At 38.0% G+C, this 23,987-nt stretch overlaps 1 protein-coding gene across 1 annotated transcript in view; it reads right to left on the reverse strand.

The window, feature by feature from the left end:
- PTPRM (protein tyrosine phosphatase receptor type M) overlaps positions 1-23,987 on the reverse strand; it is a 370,997-nt gene that overhangs the window by 37,122 nt on the left and 309,888 nt on the right. Inside the window, exons 18-19 of the mRNA XM_085319327.1 lie at positions 17,972-18,048; positions 15,110-15,146 (exon numbers count right to left, since the gene is read on the reverse strand). Coding sequence (XP_085175453.1) covers positions 15,110-15,146; positions 17,972-18,048 — 114 coding nt within the window. The remainder of the gene's footprint in view (positions 1-15,109; positions 15,147-17,971; positions 18,049-23,987) is intronic.

A 23,987-nucleotide genomic window follows, 5' to 3' on the forward strand; every position in this document is an offset into this window, starting at 1 on the left:
CTCCTGGGGTGCATTGGGAAGAGTGTTGGCATCGTGTCGAGGGAGGTGATCCTGCCCCTCTACTCAGCCCTGGGGAGGCCTCATCTCGAGTACTACATCCAGTTCTGGGCTCCCCAGTACAAGAGAGACACGGAGCTGCTGGAGAGAGTCCAGCATAGGGCTACGAAGATGATCAGAGRRCTGGAGCATCTGCCCTATGAGGAASGGCTGCRAGAGCTGGGCCTCTTCAGCCTGGGGAAGAGAAGACTGAGGGGGGATCTTATCAGTGTCTATAAGCACCTGAGGGGAGGGTGTCAAGAAGACAAAGACAAACTCTTYTCAGTTGTCCCATATAACAGGACAAGAGGCAACGGGCACAAACTGAAGCACAGGAAGTTCTGCCTGAACGTGAGGGGGAATTTCTTCCCTGTGAGAGTGACGGAGCACTGGACCAGGTTGCCCAGAGAGGTTGCGGAGTCTCCTTCTCTGGAGATACTCAAGACCYACCTGGRYGCAACCCTGTCTAACATGCTSTAGGTGACCCTGCTTGAGCAGGGGGGTTGGACTAGATGATCTCCAGAGGTCCCTTCCAACCTTACTGATTCTATGATTCTGTGATTTTTCTTATCCAGTTCTTACAGATTGCCTCCAAACTTCTTTCACACTCAGGACATTGAGAGGAAAAAAGTAACCAAATCCCACTTCAAAGTCTCAGAAAATAATTCTTTTCTACCTGATTTTTCTTTTCTTCTTGACATTTTTCAAATTATTTTCTGACATATGAATAAATTATTACTCTGTCACTTGTCTCCAGCCAGAATTGAAAAGCATTAGAAACTAGGTAAGGTTGGATGATTTATCATCATGAAGAGCTGAACAATTTGATTCCAGCAACTCATGGTGGGGAGAGAAAGAGCCTGTAATTGTTTTAGGAATCAAATTAACAGACGTGAGCACAACAGGAAAAAGGTTATTCTCAGCAGCTGCCCCCTTTCAGGAGGAAAAGTCTGAAGAGAAGATACTGTGCTGCTTACCAGTAAGCCTGTGGCATACCCCAGTAGTTATACAATAGAGTAGTTGGTATCAAAGGTTTCTGCAGCAAAAAAAAATCAGTGTATTGCAACCAGAATGCACAAAGCAGAAGAAAATAAGAAAAAAAACCCTCACCCCCCCAAACCTGAAACAAATTAAATGCATTATTGAAAAAAAATTCAAAAGAAGTGATCAGCTGACTATATCACAACCATTACTTGTAYTTACAAGTAGTTGTTAGCTGCTGCTCTGGGAATACAAACATGTCGGGAAATGCAAAAYCACACAACTTTTAAAAATGGCTGAAATCTGTAAGAAGCTGTTTCTGTACACAGAGCTTTCTAGATCCTCCATTTCTGCTTGCTACTGTAAGATCCAGTTTTAAAAACTGGTATAGCTACTGAGGTATGGGAACCATTTGAAAGTGATGAACTAAGAATACAGAAAGAGGTGTACAGATAGTGTAGAGATCTAGGGAAGAAAGCAAACACACAACGAAACGAGTGAAACCAGAATTCTGAAATGTCCTTAGATTCTATTCAGACTGGGGATTGTAAATCTATGAGTCATTTTTCATCTCCTAGAAAAGAAACCAGCTTAAAMAATGAAGAAAGAGCTTCTAGAATCTTCTTCTGGAAGATACAATATTTGGTCTACCTGAGACCAAATTAAATGATAGATATTAGAAACAGAAATGTGCCGAAAAWGAATAGATACCTTGAAGCTCCAAAGGCTCCCCAAGGATAGTGCATGGGCAGGAGTAGCATTGGCATGTGTTGACAGAGGCAATGGATTGAGAGGATGCAAGACTTAATTCTTCAGCAGCAGAATAAATTGCATCTTGAAAAGAACACAGTAAATCTCCTTCTATCCAGTATCAGCTTCTATTCAGTATAAGAAGGTGGTTATAAAACAGTTCCCCTCACTTATCGGCTACTGCAGTTTTCAGGAGCAATGAGAACTGTGTTCCCCTTCTACTGAAGAAAAACTTGCGACAGACACTGTGACTGCCTAGAACCCGGGCACTCAGGGACAACTAGTTAATACACCTCCATAGAGGGTGCTACATTTTAACTCTTATTCTTTATTACATATAGTCCCTTAAAAATGAACTTGACATACTGTAAAWTTTTTCTTATTAATTGATATGGTTGCACGGCTAAAAAGGCAAAGAGTAATCATTCCTTTTGCAAATACACTGTCAAAAAGTGCCCACTATACAGCAATAATCATTCAAAATATGTACAAAATGTAAAACCAAAGATAAATAAACCAAAAATAATTACTGGGAGAAGAAAGTACAAGCTATTAGATTTTTAAGTTCAACAGTGTTCCTTTCCCTAATTAATCCTTTGGATGCAACAAACTACTGTTAGCAGGATAACTTATGGAGGATTCCACAGCAGGAAACAAAATTACAGGGTTACTAATGTTCTGCCASTCCAGTGATCTGATCATCCGTAAGTATGTATTATTTGCTCTTTTTTGTAGAAAACTGCAGTTAAACGTTATTTTAAGCTACAAAATTCACTGACTGCAGGCAAGGGAACATCCCTCCGAAAAACACATTTTCCCCTTACTCAATGAGGCACCATGGCCAAAATTTTATCTATGGGATTTACAAGCATACAGTTAAGTGACCAGGTTTTTTTGAGTAGTTCAGTTCAGTGAGCCTCCTATCTATCTCACTGGAAGTTCTCAAGTGGTCAGCAGCTCTAAAAACCTCGACACCTACTTGTCTGACTAAGACTAAAGAGTGTAAGAYTAGTTTTCACTTTTTAAGTCAATTTAAAATAGCTAGCTTACTATAAAGAAAACTRATAGATCTTGCTTATGCTGATTTAGCCAAAACAATGACATCAACTACCAAGACAAGGCCCTACYTCACYATTTATTTGGTAATTGCATAGCCAYTGCTATACAGCAGTACAGCTGTACACAGYCTCATCTGTGTACTCCCAAAATAGGCTAGTTTCTGAATGGAACATGTTTTGTTTCAATCTGATCGGTTGCTCATAATCTGATTTGTCAAGACCAGTCTTTACTATACCCCTATTAAACATACCCGCTAGTATGTGTTTAAATGTCATTCAGCCTTCCGAGAATTCTGAAGGTTTTAGTTTACCCCCCCTACATGGGGGTAAATTCAGAACAAAGCTCCCTTCTCAAAACTTAAAAAACTTGGGAAATGATCATGCTAGCTTCCTGCAGTAATTCCTCTCAAAGTAGATTCGGATATTTTTCTACCATAAAACATACACTTAAACTGAGTTTAATTCTTTTTAAAGACTTATCCAAGAATATAGTTTTATAGGGCCAACACGTATGTTTATCTCCATACTGAGAATAATTTTAAACTCTGAGATAATACCACAATTGAGACAKCACTAAAGCACAAGGGCTCACCACCCATCAATAGTTACCTAAATGCATACATATCAGTCTTTTATATCTTAAGGTGTCAATAAAACAATAATGCAAAAGAACTGGGTCATACAATCTGGATGTTTCTCATGCTTTAATTAAAGTCCTCACAAGTCTGAGGACACACTAAGACAGCAGAAAAGGTAACACGTACCCCAGTGCAAGGCACCTATTCACTTTCACTGAAGTCTCATATGGGCCTGTCACTGTAAGAATTATCATACCAAAAGGCAATAGTCATTAGTACTGGCAGAGCTTGGCCATAAATGCTTCAGCGTTATTTATTAATCGCCGGTTGCTGGCTGCCATGCTTCACTATTAACTGTTATTTGTTGCTACTGCACATCCCAGCCCCAGACATTCTGTGCACTAAAGAATCTAAATGAAATTAAACAAAACCCTATAATGAGCTGAAGAAACACATTCTTGCTTTTATGACTTTTACTTCATTTGATTTATACTGTTGATACAGACTGTGATGGTATATGAAATGTACATTCTAATTTTAGCCTTAAGCATTTTAATAACTATGGAATCCTAACCAGGCTGTATTGTAATTATATAGCTATGCTGACCTTCCTGATAAAGCTTCCCTGGAAATCTCTCTTCCCTTAGGAAAACACAAATAAACAAAGCTGCTGGCTTTCCACAAAGTTGGTACACATTAAGTATGTTAAGCCAGCAGGCAGCCCAAGCAAGGAAGCCTGAGGCAATGGCTAGTCTTACATCAAGTAAGGAAAAAAATCTACCCTCAGTTTTAAACCTTATTTTAACTGATTCCTCCAAGGAACTAGATTCAGAGATGGAGAGAGAGGTGCCAGTTGTTTGCAGAGGCTGTAATTAACTCACATTGAGGCAAGAAAGAACACCCTTTTATAGATGATCTACTAGAACATYATAATATAATTCATGAATAAAAAATAATACTATTTTAAAACCAGACTTAAGAATATACTAGCCACATTAAACACCTGCATAATCTATATTTGAAGCATAGTTAGTCCTCTTTTTTTGGCCCTTGCAAGGGTACTACCTTACAATGCAAAAAATAGAAAATAGAATGCAACCAACACTATTCCACAGTAGGTCACCTCAGCTCCACTCAGGTGGGTTAATCAGGACTGAGCTATGAATTTTAAAATATGATTTTTGTGATTTCTAACCTTAGATGGATTGCCAATAAGAAATAGATCTGACTGCATCTTGTTAGCTTGACATTTCAGGAAAACATTGCTTATAAAGCAAGTTGAAATGCTTTACTGGGATAAATCCTGGCCAGTGCAGCTATACAGGAAGCATAAATGCTTTCTGCTATATCCTTCATTAAGGAAAAACACAGCCTCCTCTCATTACCGGCCAAGGACAGCAGACTGAATAATAATTGGCTGATTTTCAAGCACAAACTAAATCTTACTTGTTCCAAGCTAGCCAGTCAGCAAGCACTGCTGACTGCACATCAGTATATGTGAAAATTGGTTTTCACAAAATGAAATTTTCGAAGTGCTTTCAAGTCCCATTAGCCTTCAACGAGCCTTAGACTGCTAAGCAACTGAGGTACATGCAGAAATTTCATCTATAGCTTCCACGAGACTGACCAGTGCTTTGGCTGGACTTTTAGACAACCTCCTCCTGTATTTATGGAAGGAGTCACCACTAGATCTTCCACAAGATGAAGGAAAGGAGGAGACTGCTCTCTAAATCCTCCATCTCTCTCCAGACAGAAAGTTCGGATAAAATCATTTGGTCTGTAATATGGCCTTTACAGTGTATGGTAGTGATGACCTACAGTGGTACTGTTTTATGAAACATATGCAAGTGTTTCACTGCTAGCTTATATTAAAACCCCTATTCTAAGTTCCCAAGTAAATTCATATAAAGACGCTTAGAAAAATATATCCTTCAAATAAGCACAAAGCTGATTATTCTAGAGATTTTTTCTTTAAAATTGCTTAATTCACAAAACTAGATAATGAAGTTGAAAATAATTATTTATATATAAATACACAAACATATAAATACAAATAAATAAATAAATGGGTAGAGCTGGATCATTTCCCTTGTTGGCATTTCCTCTGATCCCATTCTGCAGTGCTTCTGTGAGTAGTCAAAAGGTTTTATGGGAATGTGCTATTTACTCTCTGGAATATCATACACCATTTTCTTTTTCTTACTGAYACAGAACAAACTAGGCTGGAATATCACCATCTCCATGCACTACTTTGTCTGCATGACGGTACTAGCTAGAAATCCCAGGCAGGGAGTGGAGCTCCGCTGCAATAGGAGCTGTGTTACATATTAAATGCACATGAATATACAACAGGTGCCCAGGACCCTCTGACGCAGAGTCTAACCATACCTGGAGAGAGAACAGGAAGCAAGGTAGGGTTACAACGAACTGAACAGGCTTGGTACAGTGTGCAGAAGTCACGATACACCAGTTCCCTAGCCATTTCTGAGTAATCTTAACTGTCCCTGCTCCACATTTGTATTTCCACCATGTTCAGAAACAAGCCACAGCTACACTTAAATATACTGTTAATTCTGAGACGAGACTTTATTTGTGCAATCTTGGCAGGTGCTGTTTAAGACATTTTTATAACACTACTGCTAATGCTACCAGCTAACTTTCCATCTAATAAAGTGTTACACACTTATTGATTGACATTTCTCCACAGCTAAATTTCCAATACCAGCTCAGTTTGTTCTGTATCAACAAAATAAAATGAAAATGTCATATGATTTTCCAAAGAATAAATAGCATGTTCCCATAACACCTTTTGACTACTCACAAAAGCCCTGCAGACTGGGAACAGAGGAAATGCCAGCAACAAAAATGGCCCAGCTCTTTCCAAGGTTAGTCTGAGATTAGGCAGAGCTGAATGCAAAAGGCATAAAAGCTGTGTACATAGTGCTACCAGCCACTACGTATGTGTCACTACGCCATTCAAGGAAGCTGCTTTTTCTGGTCTGAACYGAGAGAAAATTTAATTCCTTTTTAATGTAGTTCATCTAGCACAATTGAAGAACTCTTCCTTTCAGGTAATACAAGTGCTGTAGAGCAGGGATGTTAAGTGCTCATTAATATTTTTCTCAATAGGGACAAATCCAGCCCAAATTCTGCATGACGATAATAGGAAAAGACCACGTAGCACTCTTAGAGGTTATGTATATGGTCAGGGTTATGTGGGATACCTGAGTCAGTCTGGGGTCCTGAATTTCTACATTGCACAGCTCAAGTAAGTGCTTTACAGGAGCACTGCTAGGCAATGGCTTGCAGAGAACGTTTTACATTTTTTACTTCTTATGAAACAGGAACAGTTTGAATAACTAAAACTGTAACAACAGGCCTTGATTTTGTTCATGTCAGCAGAACGTGCTAGCTAGAGAGCAACGGAGGAGTTAGTCTCACTTGCCCATGTTCTTTCTCTCCATGCCCTACAGACATTTAACTGTTTAACAATTAAAGTCAAGAAGTCAGGAGAACAAAAGAGGGAGAACTGTAGGGGACTCACAGGGGAAGCCGAGACACAAGTCCAAATTGAATCAGATCCAATAGAAACATGAGATTTCAGCTCCCCATCTGAGGTCAAAGCTTGGATCAGTGGATTATTCCAGGAGCTCTGAGCCCGTGGTTTGACCTGGAACTTGGTCTTTGCTGAAGCAGTCCAACTGCAAGTTTCAGTTTTGCTGAAGCAATGTTTTCCAATAAGAAAGCTGTTTTAGTTTCTTATTTGTGTATTTTTCTCCGTAACAGTACTTTGTAACATAGAAATATGAATACTTATTAATCACTGATACGAAATAGCCCATCTGAGCTTGGGAAGACAACCAAAAATGTAATCTATGTTGTAAATAACATGCTGCCTGTAACATTTCCATCTTGAAAATTTCAGGTAATTGATTTGTTCGAGTAGGATCTTCACACTAACTTGTAATGCAGAATCCACTCTGACAATGGATGAGAATTTTAAGATCATTTTATCCCCTTCATAGAAGGTTCCTTGGGGAATAGACAAAAGAACCTAATTAGTCTTTTCCATTTCTTCTTCCTATTTTTGTGTTGAATCAGTCATAAGCATCGGGATGTAATAAAATCATCACTATTCTTCTGCTCAAAAATATGAGTTCATTCTGGCTACGTGTATCTTTCCCAAAGGACCTTACTGTGAAGGAATGCTGCCCATACTTGTGAGTAAGATATTCAGAAGTTGTATCTTTTAAACTTGCACTGGAAGTTTAAATCCATTAGGATGGATGATTTATCCAGATGAAAAAATAAGATAATTCAGTCTACATTAAAGCAGAAGTAAAAATGCTAACAAATCCAAATTTGTTATAATTCATTATCCTCACAGGTATTTCATGATTGAGTCCTATTACTCACAATGTATTTTTCTATTTAAGCCTTGAAAACTTTGGTACATTAATTTCTTCCTCTGTCAGCCTAGCATTTATTAATATATTTCAAAAGTCAAGAAATACTCAGAATCAAACAAATTGATGAAGAAATGTGTGAAGAGCATTAACAAATATATACATATTGGATAATTTTCCTTCTCACTTCAAGATAAATAAAGTAAAAATGAAATCTACATGACAACAAATTCTTTCAGCACTATTGTCTATTGTTATTTTTAGAAGCACACTGGTTATTTCCACCACTTCAAGTAGGAAAGTGCAACATTATCCTTTTTATCCTGTTTTTGCTTGTATTTTATGGGAGACCACAGTATTTGATGTACACTGTAAACAAGGAAAGCCATTCCAACATGTGGACTGGATATGCACTTTGTAGAAGAAACAGTAAAATGAGCCCACTTGCAACAGAACGGGATTTAGTAGCAGCAGAGGGAATCTCCACAAAGTCTTCATCTGAACATGCAACTGCATGGAAAAATACAGATGCATAAGGCAAGAAAACAATCCAATAAGCCTGTGTCTTTTTTTTCCAAGGCAGTGCTTCAAAATTCTCCAGACTGCTATGTGCATTGGTGGCTCTATCAATGTGGAGAGATTTCAATTGCCACAGAAGATGCAGAATAGAGAAAAGATATGACAGATTTCAAAGATTTGGATACAACAAAGAGACAAATATAAGCTGCCTATTTGTTTCTGGACATATTTGTTTCTGAAATATGTTCTGTTTGYAAATGTGCTGCACTCTTGTCTTGCAGGAGTATCAGAAAACCAAAAGTCTTCTCATACCTGCTGCCAAGCTTCCTCCAGGCTGCTGAAGATTGACTGGAAACTAGACTTGATGAAAAAAAAAAGATATTTTGACTGTCTGATTACTCTGGAAACCTCCATTTCTCCGCTCCTTCCTCTGCCTAGTATTAGGCATCACTGTGATTGACAGGCATGTTAGCAGTACTCCATCAAGAGTGCCCATATGCCTTCTCCATCAAGTCCAATTTACAGTTGATCCTTCATCAAGGATGGAAGCCTATGATCAAAGATCACCTTTTCATAATTATCATAATTTTCTTCCCCCCAAAATATAGATGATGTTGCATAAATCTTCCTTGGACAACTGCCTGACCTCAGTAATTAGGAGTCTGAGCAACAAATATATCAAGAAATGGCATCTTGAGAATGTTTTTTTTTTAAAGTGTCTCTGGCTCACAAGGACAGCTTGCTCAACTCCTGAGTTTCTGGAAGATTGTAAGTTACTTCTTTGCAGCACATAGTTTATAGCTGTGTTTTAAAAATTAGGACAAATATTTCACTCTTCACAAAATGTTCTGTTTTATGTAATACAGCCTTGAGGCACTTCCTTTCGCCTAAATGATTCACTGTTTTGTCAACTTACTGTAGTTTCTCATTTCTCTTACTACTTAATTCTGATATGCAAAAGTCTTTCATAACTATTCTGGACTGACTTCACAACAGAGGAATTTAACCAATACCTTGTCTTTGAGACAGAGATCTATAAATGCTCTGAAGACCCGTCTGTCTGATTTCCTACTGCTCTTTCTCTGTGAGGGAGAGAACAGAAGGACTGCTTTTTCTTTCTCTGTGGGTTTGACAATGAACTACAGAAAAATCATCAATTTTTCAAAATGTTTCATAAACCACATTAGGAAGCAAGTGAAAGAACAGCCTGCATGGGATGAGGAAATTTATATTAGAAAATAAATATTAAACAATAATTCAGTATCATTTTCACAGCTTGTTTGTTGTTTCAAAACATTTACAAACATTTATCAAAGGCAGGGATGGATTTTATGCAAAATGTAGCCTGCAGGTGGGAAGAATATATGTGGCTCTGTCTAGTAGTGGATCCATCAGTAACTTTCCAGTGATGCTCCTGTTCCAGTTCATCTATACACAATGCGTTGGAGAAGTGACACACCGCAACATATCCTAAGCCCCCGTCCTATCTTATCTTATCCATGTTAGCTCTGCATTTACAGCTTTCTACATTGAATGCAGAGCAACAAGGGCATTTCATTCCCTATATGGGCAAAACCACCGCAGGGCTGATTAAGATGAAGACAGAAAAATACAGAAATCATGAAAATGTTGAACAGTCAACTGTGCTCACAGAGTTATCCCTAAAATTCCCTATGTTAAGCAAAGGCAGAGCAAAATCCTGGTAATCTCAGGTACCACCATGTGGTAAGTGTTTACAAGCKCTGCCTTCTTGACAGTTACGGGTTTTTACTATGCACCGTGTGATAGCACTAGCAAAGCACCAACTTTTCAACAAATAACCAGAAGAGAACTGAATGTTTGCCTCTCTAGAATGTTGGGTAGATTTTTTTAGACTTTGGTAGGAATAAAAAACACCTGGATTATTTTAAGACAGTTTCTGAAAGCTGTTCAAAAGTAGGGAATGCTATCAATGTTTGGTGGGAAATGGTAATGAAAAGAGCTTTGATGAATTTGCCATGTGGCTTTAATCTGGGGATTATATTCCTCTATGGATTTATGTGTGAGAAAAAAAGTAATTTTTGCCATTCATTACCACTACTGTTAAATAGGCTGAAGACATATTTCAGAAGGTCTTGCCTATTCAACATAGTGAAGCAAAAACAGTTTAACTCCTTCAGTGGCAACAGATGGCTTCAATCACCTTTTTAATGTCTTGATGACTAGGAAGGAGAGAGCAGTATCAAACACAGTTGAATTTCCAAGATTAACATGGGTGGATAGAATTCAATCACCCCACATACACTAGGAAATCAGGCTGACTACCCTTTAATGTGCAAAAAACCCAACATGCATAAAGCTGAATAGTGTGCAGGACTATCTTGTTCTGTTGTTTTTCAATTCTCTCTGCAATAATTTCAAATGTTAACTTCCATCTGGAGGCTAAAAAACCAGCAGCAAAAGTTCCTCTGTAAAGATAAGCGTGGAACTTCCACACTGCAGTAGTTCTGACAATGCTCTGCTACCTAAAAACAAAAAAACATGCCAAGGAAGTTAAARGTATTATTATTCAAAGCAATACTTCTGCCTCAGATGCCTGAAAGGGAAAATATTTATTTTCAGAAGTTTGTAACTCATACATAAAAACTCCTCCTGCCTGAAACTTGACTTGATGTCCCCATAAGAAGCAATACACAGTGTGAGARAAGAGTGAGTTTATCTGCTTTGCAATTAGATACATACAAAAGAGRGAGAAAGACTACATGGGGCTTATTAAATCCAAAGCTGCTTTATTTTCAAGAGTTACTTTTCACAGTCATTAAGATATTCTTTGAAGTATTTGCATAAAACATCTTAGATCAGGTTCCTCTATCTTCTGCAGCAAGAAGAGGGAATTGGTGAATCTGACCCATGAGGAGTGTTCAAAAGTCAGAGATGCGCAAACGAATGTAGTTCACATACAAAGACCTGCTGTTTGCATGTCAGCATCTGCTGTTAAACATTTGATCTGCTTGAAAACCAGCCCTGGTAGAAAAGGCAATGGGCCATGCTGTAGTGYTATATTAACATTACCATCAGTCATAATTCACACTTGCTGGTACAGCRGTGGAAGAGACATTACAAAACCTTTGATAGAGACTTGCTAGAAGAAGCTAAGTCATAGCTCAGTTACCTATGGGTACTTCAAGGGATACAGAATAAGTAAATAAAAGGAAAGTTTAATTTTTGCTGCTTAATAATCGGGGTGAGGCATGCAAGATAACAACTGTCAGCCAATACWAACAAAATCCAGCAGTGTCGGTGAGACTAGGTGCTGTACAGATATTTAACACAATGCTCTCACTAAAGGACCTGGGTAATATTCATTGATTACCTAACTCCTGGAAACATAGCCAGCTGCCAGTACATTGAACAGCTCATACAAGAGCTCGATAGTCTGCTTTGGAAGAATTTTGAAGAATTATATCCACGGGAACAGGGGATATATGAAACAAACTGCAGCAGCTTGTTGGTTCCCTATGACCAAATGTGCTGGCTTGTGCCAAGAGATTCTTTTTTATCAGGGTGCCTCAGATGTATATCCTGTCTGTAATTGATACCAATTATAGTAGGTCACCAAGTCTTTATAAGCTCTAAGTTCAGTCTACCAGTCACATTATGCTTATCACATAAAGGGAAAACTATGTTAATATTTCCTAATCCAAATTGCACACTTTTAATGTACTATGGAAGCAAAACTTTTTTTTTTTTTTTGATTAGTTGAAAAGTCTCCATTTTTTACATCTTTTAAAAATATATCTCCATCTATTTAAATGAGTAGCAGGAAGCTAAGAATGCCAAGGTGGAAGATACCAGTCTATATGTCAAAATCTGGTTAGTATGCAATCTAGTAACACTTTAATAAACAGTTAATCATGCAGCTCTCAGATCTGTTAAAAGCAGATTGGTAATCTATTACAAACTGATTAAATTTTCCACTTTTTCACTTCAAACAATTATATTTGCTCATTACCACTTGATATGTTGAATACAGCTTAAGAAGAACACAGGACAATTTAATATCAATCATATGAACTCCTCAGAGGTTTAAAACTGACTCATGTAATGATATTTCCCTTCAAAGAACAATAGGCATGTGCACTTGTAAAACGCGGGGCGGAGGAGAAGAGGAAGAACAGGAAAAGTTATTTAAAGACTGGTGTGATGTAGACATTAGGGGAATTAAACATGCAGCTTAAACTGCTGTGCTGCACTGATGTGTTTATATATCCCTATATGAATGCGTTCTAAAACAGAGTAAGAACATCTCTGGCTATAGGTGCAAGCCTTGACTCAGGCTTACAAGAGAGGAAGACGCACAGAAACACAGACCGGTGACAGCACACAAAACAAATGTCTTTGCTTTCACAGTTAATACCGAGCCTTAGAAGAGCTTTGGAGATCATTCCTATTACCTTATCGCTCTTGTCAAAGACAGAGCCTGTCCCTTACTGGGAGGGTTACTGCTGTGCAAAGGGGTGGCTGAGGTACAGGAGAACAACACGTACTTGCTCTTACACAGCTACCTCAACCAGGACATTTCAGACATCTTTAAAACACAGAGGAGTAATTTTACCCCTATTCTACAGGTGAGAAAGCCTAGACCAAGGAAGGTACAGAAACTCATGATTCTCATCAGGCCATGGACAGAGCCATGGAGAGAACCCAAACCTCTTGAGATCAGTGCTTTGCTTTTCCTCCAAAATGAAGCTACAAAACCACTTCCCAGTTGGCCTTAGAAATAAGATGTTAAAGATGTTATTCATCAACAAATTCAGAGCTGGATTAATTTTGAATTTGCAGCAAGCTCTCTGCCCACTTTTTAATGGGTTTTATTTTCTTCAGAGAGCCCATTGCAGGCTCACTGCACTTCYCATGTGCTCTCAGCTGCACCTACGCAGAAGAAATGGTTAAGACYCACCCCAAGCAATGGAAGCTGCAAATCAGACATTCTTTAGATCTTGCAAAAAGATTTCCTCCGCTCCCCTTATTCTCCTCCTTCTCTAGGTACTTCTTGACATTGTATCGGAGAARAAGTGTAGCAAAAAAACTGTTGGGCATGTTGGTGATTCTGGTTATTTTGACTTTTAGTTCACTATTGCATCCAATACTTGGCTTTTAAAGTAYACGTCACGCTTGGTATTTGCTATTCAAGTACTGAAGGGTGACAAAGCTGTATGTAAAGCTGCTTCAGACAGCAATCTCTTGTGTATCCCAGGGAGGTGCCAGAAAGATCTTCTGGTTAATCTTGAAGAAAACAACTGTATTACAAACTGTAAATAAAATGCCAAACGTATTTGTGTGTTTTTTCCATTTTAGGATTCAATTAAGAGTGAAAAACAATAGCGTTATCAGCTAAAGGTTAAATGGAACAATCCATCTCTTCTCAGAAGAGGAGGGTGTAAAAGCCCAAAGTGAATGAAGCAAATACTCCGCACTCGTCTCAGTTTTCCTCTGTGGCTTATCTGTAAAAAGACTGGACTGTGGGCTGCGGTGGGTGGGTAGCAGAAGTGGAAAGCGAAGCACATGTAAATGGCTCAGATTTGAAGATCTCGAATTTTAATTCTGGTCTAAATTCTAAGATCTACAGTGGGGAGGCAGTTTCAGAAATAAGCTCTGTATCCTACCTTACTGTTATCCAACGTGAAGTGCACCTCATTTGGGTGCTAACTGACTAATGAGAGCCGAAATACAGAAAGGCAGAGATACACAGACTGCCACTGGCAAAASTAGGGGCTGGGGGCTGCAGACACTGGGTCACTTAGGGGAAAAATAAATCACAGACASAGACAACTTTTTCCCTCTGTATTTATAAAATATCATTAAAAAGTATATATGCCCTCTAAATCCAATAAATGCATACTATTCTCAGCACATTATTCTCAATACCCCATTTGGTGCTCTTACAAGACTGGCTGAAATAATGGACCTGGACAACTTCTTCAGATCCCCTAGGCAAAATGTAGGAAACTCTATCACAGAATACCTATTACAGAGAAGAATCCCTTCCAGCAGTGGAGAGGCAATCAAATTTTCACACGTAGGCTATCCAAACATAGGCAGGGCATTGCCCAATTGTTCAATATTATGATTAACCAGCCACAGAAGACTTATCTTTCTCATCTGTTCCAGCTCTGAACTTGACCAAAAAATAAATAAGAACTGCGTCAAAACAGGCAAATTATGTCTTTGAAGACAAGTACAAATTGAAAATTTGTTTGTGTGTTGATAAAAGGAACAGGTCTTGCAAGCTCTAAAAGATGGCCTGTAAAAATCTCTCTCTCTAGATTGCTTTGAGGAATCCTTCTGCAAGTACAACGTGACTTTGGGTCTTCTACTAAAACTTACCAACTAAAATACTTTGTAGTCTAAGGACTTGCAGCCTAGTTCTCATTGATCAATAAGAGAACACACATTTTCATGTCACTGTTGTCTCTCTGAAAAGTTTACTGAGTATTTCTACCATGACATCTTTTTCATGAGTAAGGTACAGCAAAACTTCTGTCAAAAAAGAGTGTATTTTGCTTTTTCTCCCGAAAAACTATTTGAACATAAGAGTAAAGGACAGCTTACATGACATATCTGAAAATTTGGTAATAGCAGTTCAACTTGCTTGCTTTTATATGATTGAATTTACTCTGTCATGGATATTGAATGTGGCAAAAAATGCTTATTAGAGAATATAAACCRTAACCCAAGTAACTACTCAGTGTACAAAGCCTCTTAGGTATGCATAGCCAAAAAGAARGGCTAACAGACTTACCTTGAGTAGCAATGTAGTGATTCGGTCTGTGATAACCCTAAAATAAATGGAAAAAAATTATAAGCAATGTGCACCTGGGCCATGTTGCTACGAGTGAAATTTCATTTAGGCCAGATGCCAGTAAAAATCACAACAACAAAGGCAACATATTAGATACAAAATACTTAAGTTGCAGCCTTGTACTTTAGGGGACAGAGGTAATACGTTCTTTAGGTCCCTTGTTGGCTCTGCTGAAAATGAACACCATGAAATCCTCTCTAGTACTTGCAGCTAATGGCATCAGATGCTCATGGAGGCTGAGATATACTTCCAAGCTATTGCTACTGAGTGTGGAGCCGATCCCTTTTTTAACAGCTAAAGAATGCTGGATTTGCATTTGGCTGGGGAAAGCGTGGGGGGACGTCCACTCTTCCCTCTGTGATTTGTTTACAAATTATTTCTGAACAGTAAAAGAGAGGATAATTCTAAGATTAAATGATTTGGCATGAACACTCTTGTTCATCTATAAATAGGAAGAACATAAAGCAATTCTATGTCTCTCTGAAGAGAAGAGCAACTTAATCACAAGCTAGTTGTGCAATAAAGACTAATACTCTATGGATTCTTTGCAACATTGAATAGCAAGCCGATAGGGAACAATACCACTTATGCGGTATTTGACTTTCTGATGCAATGGGAGTGTCACCAAAGGTTTAGATCAGCAGATGCACCAGTATGCTGATAAACTCAGTTATCAGTATTAATTTTTCTGTAATAGTTAGGTTGCAGTGCCAGTCTTCAAAAGCAAGAGCTGGCAATTTCTTTATAAGGAAGCAAGAGGGAGTGCAGAGATGCAGGGTAGGAAAGGCTGGAATCAACTGAAGATACCTTGAACATTACAGAAAACGTAACATGAATTACAGAACTGATTCCTTTATGTGCCACCGAAGCAAAATTTGGAAGTCTATGAACTGAGAAGTGTTTAGATAGCTGTAGAGCTGCATTTTTCCTCCTACAAGTTATCAAATATCCCTAACTGCTGGGATTAAATGATTCAGCTTCACAGCACAATGAGGCATGGGGGAAAAACACAGCATAACCCTTGCCCTTTGCTCTTTTATCCAAGAAAATTTCATTGTGTTTGTGATCGTGCCATTCCCATATTAACATCTTTATTCTGACAACAACAAACTGTACTAATCACCCCATGCAAGAGAAACATCACAGCTGCTTCAGTAACAGAAAAACAAGCATTTCGAAAAGAAACCTGACTAGCAAGATTATAAACAAAAAATGCTGCATTTATTGGGTGAGAGATTATAAATAAAAAATGCTGCGTTTATTGGGTGAGAGATTATAAACAAAAAATGCTGTGTTTATTGGGTGAGCTGTCTTTTGAAGGTATCAGCAACTCTCCATGTTTTGCACTGAAGCCATCTCCTGAGGCTTAAGGATGAGGGTGTTTTTTTTCTCACCCATTGTTTCTTTTAGGGCCCAATTCTCTCCATTCTTTAGTATTTCCATAAGCAAAAAAGACTGCTATGAAGCTATCTTATAAGCGTTTTAAATGAGTCCATACACTCCAAATCTTCCTTCCTCATTTATTGTAACATTTTAGAGTCAGATCCAAATCAGATCTCAGATATATACTAATAGCTTAAAATGTTAACTTTCAGTCCAAACAATCCTGTATGTTGGGGAAGTTTGAAAGTGAATTYAAATCTAACCCTTCAACATGAGCTGTCTCTCTCCTTTTATGATAGAAATTACTCCTTTCAGCGTGTAGTGAGATTCCTGAGTAAATGCATTTCCACTTGTCCCTTTACCTCTTGGTAAACATGCTGTTTTTTCAGACAGTGAGAGACTGAAAAGAAATCTAAGCTTAACTTAATGGTTGTTGAACACACTAATAAACATCAATAAGAAGATATTTTCAGATGCTTACTGCACCTGAAATAAGACTACCTTTCTTGTACAGCTCTAGTTCCTCAAATTCTGAGAAAAACACCTATTACTGTCTTTTATCATACTGGTAATTAAATTTGAGCCAAGAACTGTGACACTCTATTTTGAAGATGTYGCTACTGAACAAGAAATCTTCAGCAGACCTGTTTCTTATGAAGCAACAGTTGTTTTACTTAGATTAGCATCTAGTGAGCCATGTAAATAATAAAATTATTAACTTTGTTATTCCTATTCTGGCTACTACATACTATTCTAGATAGTATTGACTTTCTAATGATTTTCAATCCAACTTTTGAGTTCGTTCTTTCAACCAAAACCACACTGTCTCTTAAAGAATTTATTCTCATGTAAAACATTACGTTAACATGATGCAGAATGAACAAAGAAGCCATCTTCAATAATTAAACAGCCTACATATTTAATGAAATGTCTTGCTTACATTAGAAGTACTGGTTAACAGCTGCAGAATATACTTTGAAGGCGACTTAAAAGCGCAGAGATGACAAGAGATTGCAAATCTCTGCATTAGGCATTACAGAATTTTGTCACATTAATATGCAAACAGCTTTCTTTTAAATGTGGATTTATGCCAAGTTGTTGACAGAAAGCGAAAATAACATTTTGCTAGTCCATATAAGCACCAAAGTAGCAAAGTAGCCATACAGTGATACTGGCAAGGTTTCAGTCAAGYGGTGGTTTGAAGAAACAACTCCTTTCATTTGCTTACTGACAAAAACTGAGGCTTTTTTTTTGGTTAGTGTACACCTAGCCTTCTATGATAGCACGTTCCAACAATGTTTAGTAGCTGATACTAGCTGTGATATCTATTACAAATTACGAATAACATGCTAGAATAATAAGAGCTGCCTCTTTGATTGAACAMAATGTTAACTTTGTTGACTACATCAGTATACGCACATCAATATAATTTCCATTGATGTAATCAGAGTTTGTTTCTCCTTCAATGGGCTGCAGTCTCACTCGAGAATGATCATCTGAAACGATAACAATGGAAACAAAAGAAGTAATTAAAGACACATTCAGTAGCAAATCCTTCATCAAAATATGGTTTGGCTTTAGAGACAAACTAAAATCTCAGGACTTCCGAGTTCATCATTATATTGTTGACCATAAAAACACTGTATCTACATTTAATCTTCATTTCAGTCATTCATAAGGCTTCCCAAATTCCCTCTGATTTTCTATTTGAATGCCTTAAGTATATCTAATGTGCAATTATGTCTTTTTTCCTCAACACACCCCCTTTTGTCAATAAAATAAACAACACTAAGTTGTCAAAGGTTAAGCCATTTGCAAATGTTTCTGCCTGTCCTCAAAATAAGCTGAAGTGGTTCTACAAGACACACTGCCACTGCGCAGTTTCTGAAGGAAATTCATTATGTTTTCAGTAAGAGTGAAAACAAAATAAAATAGGGACAAATACCTAGCAGTCAAACAGTGGGCTTGTCACTGAATTTTGCTGAGGTGTGGCTGTCTATATGAAGCCAGGAATCCTACCTATTAGCAAGCAGTTCCAACTCTACTTTCCAAATTCCTCTCCAAAACTCGAGCGCATGAGTTAGCTTGTTGTTAGCTGCCTTGCTCTCTTTAGGATGCTATAGCAGTGATTAAGGAGTGCTAGAGGCCAAATCCCTTTCATAAAAGCTCTTTGAATGCTTTTAGGGCTTCTTCTCCCATGAGAATTTGGACCATTCTTCTCTGGATTCAAAAGTGACCAAACCGGACGGCTTTTCCAGAAGGCTGCAGCAGTTGTTGAAGAATGCTTTAAGGAAATTCGAGACTATGATCTCAGGGATGGAGGTACAATCGACGGCCACTTTACTGATGCTTTATTTACAAGTTATCCTTGTTAATTAGATACCTGCATGTTATTGTTATTAAATGCTGCCCGCTATCTGAGCTAATCTTACTTGCAGCTGACTAAGAGGCCTTAGTGCCTGACATTATTTTGTTGCAAATGTTAATAAGCATTAGAGTATCTGAAACTTGCCATCTACATTCTCAGTGGCCATTTTTTTTAACTTAGCCTTTCCTAAAATTAAGCAGATGAGGAAATAACATGAGGTGGCTTAAATGTATGAGCTCATCATAAGGAGCATAATATTTGCCAACACTGTGAGAGAGGAAGGAGAAGGCAGCATGTCCCACATCACTGTCATTTATCAAGTGGTTTTTAAAATAACATTGTTTTAGAATGATAAGTCAAGAGCTCTTTGAATGGATGAATAGGAAAGGAAGAGGCAAACTGTTGATTTCATCCTCTTTTAAGCTCCAAAACTCAGCGACTGTAAATCTCAGAGCGTCATTTCCTTCCCTTGGGAGTGAGAGAGGGCACAGTAGTAAACCAAAAACAGTAAATCAGAAAGAATGACAGCCTCTGGGTTCCCCACAGCTAATATTTTGTTAGTTTCAGGTGAATATTGCATCTAGCAGTCTTTTAAAATGAGTTTCTTCAAAGATGTTGGAATATTCAAATCAGTTACATTGATCAAGTCAGCCTTTTCAGCCTATTTATTCACTTTCCCAAATTAACTGTTTATAGAGATGTGATCTTCCATTATATAAACCATGCTCATCTGACCCTATCAAGCTGTGCTTATCCAAGTGCTGTGCTATTCTCTGTTTAATTAAGCTGTTTATCAGTTTCTTCAGAACAGAGGTTAGGCTTGCAGGCCCTTAATTCTTAAAATCCGTCTTACGTAATAAACATAATACATTAGGAACTTTCTAATCTTCAGACGCAGTTGTTGCTTTTAGGCTTTTGGGACCTGATCCAACTTCTGCTGAAGTCAACAGACTCCAGAAGTCAAGCTGGCTTGGACTCATGGTGTATCTTCATCTGCATTTCCATGATTTCATGCATCATTTCCTTAAAAGCATCCTCAACAGAACAAGTCATGCTAGTGAAGATCTTTCCTTTTATCTTTCTTGAGTTACTTAGGGCAGGATTCAGTTGTCTAAACACATACACTGAATGCCACTTTACATAGCCCAGGTTATACTGTCTAGTCCAGCTGCCACTGCAGAAGGAAGTCTTATGTGGCTATCGTGTTATATTTGTTGGAACTGCACAGGTATTCTGGGACATACGAATCCTGGCTTCAATGACTTGAACATTGATGACTTCCATATTTGGGCCACCAAAGCTTAAACGTCCTTACCGTGTCCCTAATGTATCTTAAAAATATAACTTTCTGTTATTTACTTTAGACTGATTCACATGACTGATTAATACTACCTTTTCTTTACTATTTCTGTTATTTTATTATTTCCTTTACTTACTTCATTCTTTGCTTGCATTTTTTTTCGCTTCAGATTGGGCAAAACTAAATACCTAAGTTCATGCCTATATCTTCATATCCCCTCTTTGCTCTTTTCTCTTCTCACGTAAATCTTTTCCAGTGCTGCATTTGCATCTAAGTTTCAGGGAATTCTGGAGGTAATGGACTGTTCAATGCCCATTAAATTGCAGTGGAGCTGGAGAAACGCCTTTTGGTGATTGCTTTGAAAATGCCAGCTAACTCCTTGCTGCATGGCAACATTCCTTAATCTGAAAAATTTTTTTAGTCAATCAGAAAAATGTTACTGTATGTATGCCTGTGCTTACATCAGGTGCGTTTTACCCTAGGAGATACATATATACATAAACACATCCAACACACTGATTTTTAAATAGCCTCTAGGTTAATTTTCCACATTTTTAGGATGTTTTTTTTTTCCTTTACACCTTAGCTTGCTTTTAACAACTTTTCTGGTAGCTTTTAAATATACACTCTTTTCAAGCTCATTGTTATTTTGATACACTTCTACTAGGATGTCAGATTTAATTCTGCACCAATCACTTACACCTTCAAAATGAGTTATGTTAGAATCGATTTGTCTTTCCAGATAATGATATTAGATAGTAAATATAAACATCTTGTTCTCGCTTCCCTCTTGTTACATACAACATGCAAATATCAGTCTGCAGACTGTGATCTCTAACTTGTGCTTTGAGTAGCCAGCTGATCAGCATGCCTAACCAACAACACTTTCTTGGGAGCTGCCCTGCTGAATTTTTGCAAATTGGCATTTTATAAAAGTCTCAGCTAAAATCTTTAGCTCCTGCAAAAGCTGTGATCTATATTCTTATTTAGTCAGCCCAGAGTTAGGGAAAAATACATAAATAACCCTTCCCACCCCCAGCTTACCTCAGGATCTCTCCCGAGGAAAGAGCAATAGCTTTTACCAAAACCCACGCATAACCCCACACAATTAGGACAGACACATAATTTTCTTAGACAAAAAAGGTTCATTCGGCAGGTTCATGTTGTTTCTAATTCTTATTGAGAAAACAGTAAAAAGGGCAGTTGTGTTCAATACAGAAGGAATATACTGTGTGTCAATGACTGGACCGTGGCCATGACTGAGCTTATCGATACAGTGGCTCACAAGCTGTAGCCACCTTCACACAGCAGGTAGGGCTACACGCCTGTAGCCAATTAAATGCACAAAACTTGGGTAATGCAAAGTATGTTGCTATTTTGACCAGCTCGTGCAATGCTGGCATCCTGGTGCTACTGTTTTAGTTCCCTCAGAGAGCAATAATGACTACAAGCAATAATGTAACAGTAGTGTCTAGGGGGAAATTTAAATAAAGAGGATAAACAGTCAAAAAAACAATWACATTAAACTCTCCATAGAAAAAATATACATTTCTCTCTAATTGTATACTATAATTGGAGGTATCTAAATCATCTGCAGTATTTTTGATTCTTAAAATATAGCGTAAAAATGGAATTTACTAAAATATTTTTCAGCTAATTTCCACTACTTTAACTACTACCTGCGGCAATTTTTCAAAAGTGGACCTCTAAAACCGTACTTTCAAACTCTTGAGCCAAGCAACCATTTATCAGTAGAAAAACATACAAAATAATTAGACAGTTAACCACCCTATTTGCATGCATTTATTTAACAGACGACAAACTGTAGATTGTTTCAGCCTCTCTTTTAAGATACTGTCCTTTACTCTAATGAGTTTTAATTTCAACTTGTATTCTCTGTGTCTTCACAGCTACATTAATAGGGAGTTATTGATAACAACTCCATCCAACTCTTTCCTTTTGCTAAATACTGATGACATTAAAAGCAAATTGAGATCCGAATGATCAGAGTAACATTTGCCCTCTCAGTGAGCCTGCAGTATTACTTGTAATTGCCATTGATTTGTGTATCTAATATCTTTTATGTGCTTTCCCTTTGCTACTCATCACTTCATTACCTCAGACATATAGTACTATTAGTCTTTTGTTTACTTCAGCCAAAGGGAGTCAAACTGACAGGCTGCGTATAACATGACATTAAAGAGGAGACTGACAAAGCTAAACCCTGACTAAAACAGCAGATCTAYTGTCACAGGCTTAGACAGGAAATAAAATTTCACAAAGGAAAAATAAACATAAAAGTCTTTAGTATTCTTATTTATGCCCTCAGTATATTTACTTACATAATAATGATAGTAATCTAATATACTACTAACAAAACAAGAAGTTGTTAGACATTAGAGATTGCTTGGCGGGAAAGAGTCATAACCATGTCTTGTTAATTTACCTTCTTTTATATATGTTCCAGCTCATCATGATATTCACATATCCCTAGCAAACTTCATTTCTTTTTTCAGTAAGTATTACAGTATGCTGCCCACAAACACAGCAACGCAATCATGTCCAGCTTCAGTTCATTCAAAATGATGTGGCAGGTTATCCTCTGCCAGGCCTCTTGCTTAACTTGCCTCTGTGTCCACAAGCTTTCCTTGCTGGTTCTCATTCTCCTTCTACATCAAAAAAGAGATCTGTTTTCTCTTCTTACACTGTCTCAGCACACCAGGGCTGCAGTGATACAAGGGACCGTTCTCAGCACCTGCTGCAGGTTGCTGCGTTAGGAGCTGGTCTCTCCGGACTCCTTGCACAATCACCGCGGAGAGGGGCTCCCGCACGGTCCATTCAGGATCATCAACGGGGGCTCCAGTTCTGAATCCTTCCTCTAAAAGAGCYACCCTTTCCTCTGTCATGTCTGTGTGGTTCTCCAAGTATTCACATAATTAGCACTATTCTTTCTCCCCTACTGTCCCATGTACCTAGGGCTATAAAAGATTTCTAAACTCCAGCAGTATCATTACATGAGCTCTCCTCAAAAGCCATCTTTYGTCTTCATATTTACAAAGCTTATGACAACAATCACTCACATGCTGTGACCATTGCTTACACCCCTGAACATACCTGCTTCATGGTTATCTGCCTAGCCCATACATTCACTCACACTTCATGTCTAAATCACTTGGATTGTGAAGGATCATTTCGTACACACTAGCAACTTACCCTTTATGTGCAACAATACAAACATGTAAATAGTAATATAATTTCACTGTACTTGATATTGCTGCCCCAGTGTTCATGCACAGCATCTACTGCCATAGTGTTTGCCAGTCTCATTGAGCCAGTTTTAGTGGTCATTCACAAAAGCAATTATCACCCCCTGAAGCTCTTCATTACTGTATTTAGTCTTTATCAGGCTTGGCATTTTTAAGTAAAGCATAGTCATCCTATTTTTTTCATTAGAGTCTGTCTAGAGTTAAGAGGGTAAATCAGGAATTCCTGTCATTCTGCTTTTGAGGAATACCTAAGCAATATTGTCCAATCTTACAGCATGCAGAACCCAAAATCAAGGTACAGATGAGATCATGGGTACTCCTTCACCAACCAACCAGGAGCAGTATGGGAGCTGTTAGAGTTGGCTGCTGGTTAAAAACAGCATTCTCCACTAGCTAAATGTTGATGKCAGGATGGAAGGTATACAGCAGGCTAGTGGAAAAAATGCATTGAGTCTGACAGTATCTTCCCTCACTTTTATTTTCTTAATTAGAGAAGAGGAA

The sequence above is a fragment of the Rhea americana genome, unplaced genomic scaffold (assembly GCF_003343005.1).
Source record: "Rhea americana isolate MKP2758 unplaced genomic scaffold, rheAme1 scaffold_58, whole genome shotgun sequence".
NCBI classification, from domain to species: Eukaryota; Metazoa; Chordata; class Aves; order Rheiformes; family Rheidae; genus Rhea; species Rhea americana.